At 59.1% G+C, this 1,461-nt stretch overlaps 1 protein-coding gene across 1 annotated transcript in view; it reads right to left on the bottom strand.

The window, feature by feature from the left end:
• Positions 1-1,189: 1,189 nt before the first annotated feature.
• Positions 1,190-1,461, bottom strand: part of LOC104841193 (forkhead box protein D1-like) — a 6,077-nt gene continuing 5,805 nt past the window's right edge. Inside the window, exon 4 of the mRNA XM_010582709.1 lies at positions 1,190-1,283. Coding sequence (XP_010581011.1) covers positions 1,190-1,283 — 94 coding nt within the window. The remainder of the gene's footprint in view (positions 1,284-1,461) is intronic.

The following is a 1,461-nucleotide window of genomic DNA, read 5'->3' on the forward strand; positions in this document are numbered from 1 at the left end:
CTGCCTCGCCGAGGCAAGATTTCACGTTAACCCCCCAAGCCGAGCCGGGCCAGGGGTTCCCGACCCCAGAGGACCCCCCCCGGGCCCTTCCCGCCCCGGTGGCTGGGGGGGGAGAGCCGATTCCCGGGGGGTCTCCGCCGATTCCCCCCCGCCCCGGTCTCCCCAAGCGACGCAGGTATTTGCAGGCGGCGTGAGTTTGACCGGGGCACGGAAAGAGCTCGGGTGCCTGAGGGAAATTTAGGAGATGGGAAAAATCTAAAGTTAGAGCCGTTTGGGGATCTTCCCCCCCAAAAAAAAACAAACAAACAAACAAAAAAAAACCCAAAGCAACGGTGCCCGTGCCCGCAGGCCCGGGAGAGCCGAGCCCAGCCCGGGCGGCAGCTCCGGCAGCGGGCGGCCCGCCCGGCCCTGCCTGCGGGGGGTACGGCGGCTCCCGGTTAAGGGGGGAAAATCCCCCCGCTCCCAAGTCAGCTCAGCTTCAATCCCGGCCGGCGACCTCGGTTTAAAACCCCGCAATGACTCCGCAAGGCAAAAGAAGGGGAACGGAGCCGGGGAAAGGTGTCCCAGCCCCAGAAATCCCCGAGCCCCCTCCCCTGAGCGTGTGGGGGAAGGGGTCTCTCCGGGGAAAAACCGCTTCCCTGCAGAGAGGACCCCCCCCTCCATCCCTCCAAACCCTGAGACCACCAACTTGGAGAACCCCCTGCACCCAGCGGGGGCTGCAGGGGCGAGACGCGCTCGTTCAGCCCCACGGGCACGGGCTGCTATTTCTTATCCGCTCCTGGCACCCTTGGCTCATTTTCCTCCCGCACTTCGCAAACAACCAAGCCAAAAAAGAAGAAGAAAAAAAAATTAAAAATCGCTACTATTAAAATACCCCCCCCGCCTTCCCCCTTCCAGACACACAACCACCACCCAGCCTCGCTGCACATCGCTTTCTTCCTTCGGATCCCGTCTCCTCAAAGCAGGCTCGGTTATTAAAGGAGGCTGAACAAAGATAGCCCCGAGAGCAGCTATCAGCGCATTTTAACTTCATCAAAGACTTCGGGGGAGAGGGAGAGGAGGGGTCTGGCACCTTCTAGTAATGAGCTTGTCAGGAACACCCCTGCCAGAGCAATTGAACAATTTGCACACAAGCAAAAGAAAAGGAGCGGGGAGGGAGGGAGGAAGGGGAAATGCTACAAAAGCCCCTTCAATTTCCAACCATGTGCTTGGCAATCTGGAAAATAGATTCATTGGCCTCCTCTTTTCTCCCATGTCGAGTCTTGTAGCCCCTTTTGTAGGAGCTGGACATGAAAGGGAGACAACCAAGTGCCGGACACGAAGATCGCTTTTCAAAAGCAAATGTGTGTGAAGGCGAGATGTGAGACCGCTCGCTGCGGGGAGGCGGCACGTTCAGGAACAACATCAACAAACTGCGCGGAGGTTCGAGGTGGCACAGACAGGGGCAGAGGAGGGGGGGAA

The sequence above is a fragment of the Haliaeetus leucocephalus genome, unplaced genomic scaffold (genome assembly GCF_000737465.1).
Source record: "Haliaeetus leucocephalus isolate CR32 unplaced genomic scaffold, Haliaeetus_leucocephalus-4.0 Scaffold848, whole genome shotgun sequence".
Taxonomy (NCBI): Eukaryota; Metazoa; Chordata; class Aves; order Accipitriformes; family Accipitridae; genus Haliaeetus; species Haliaeetus leucocephalus.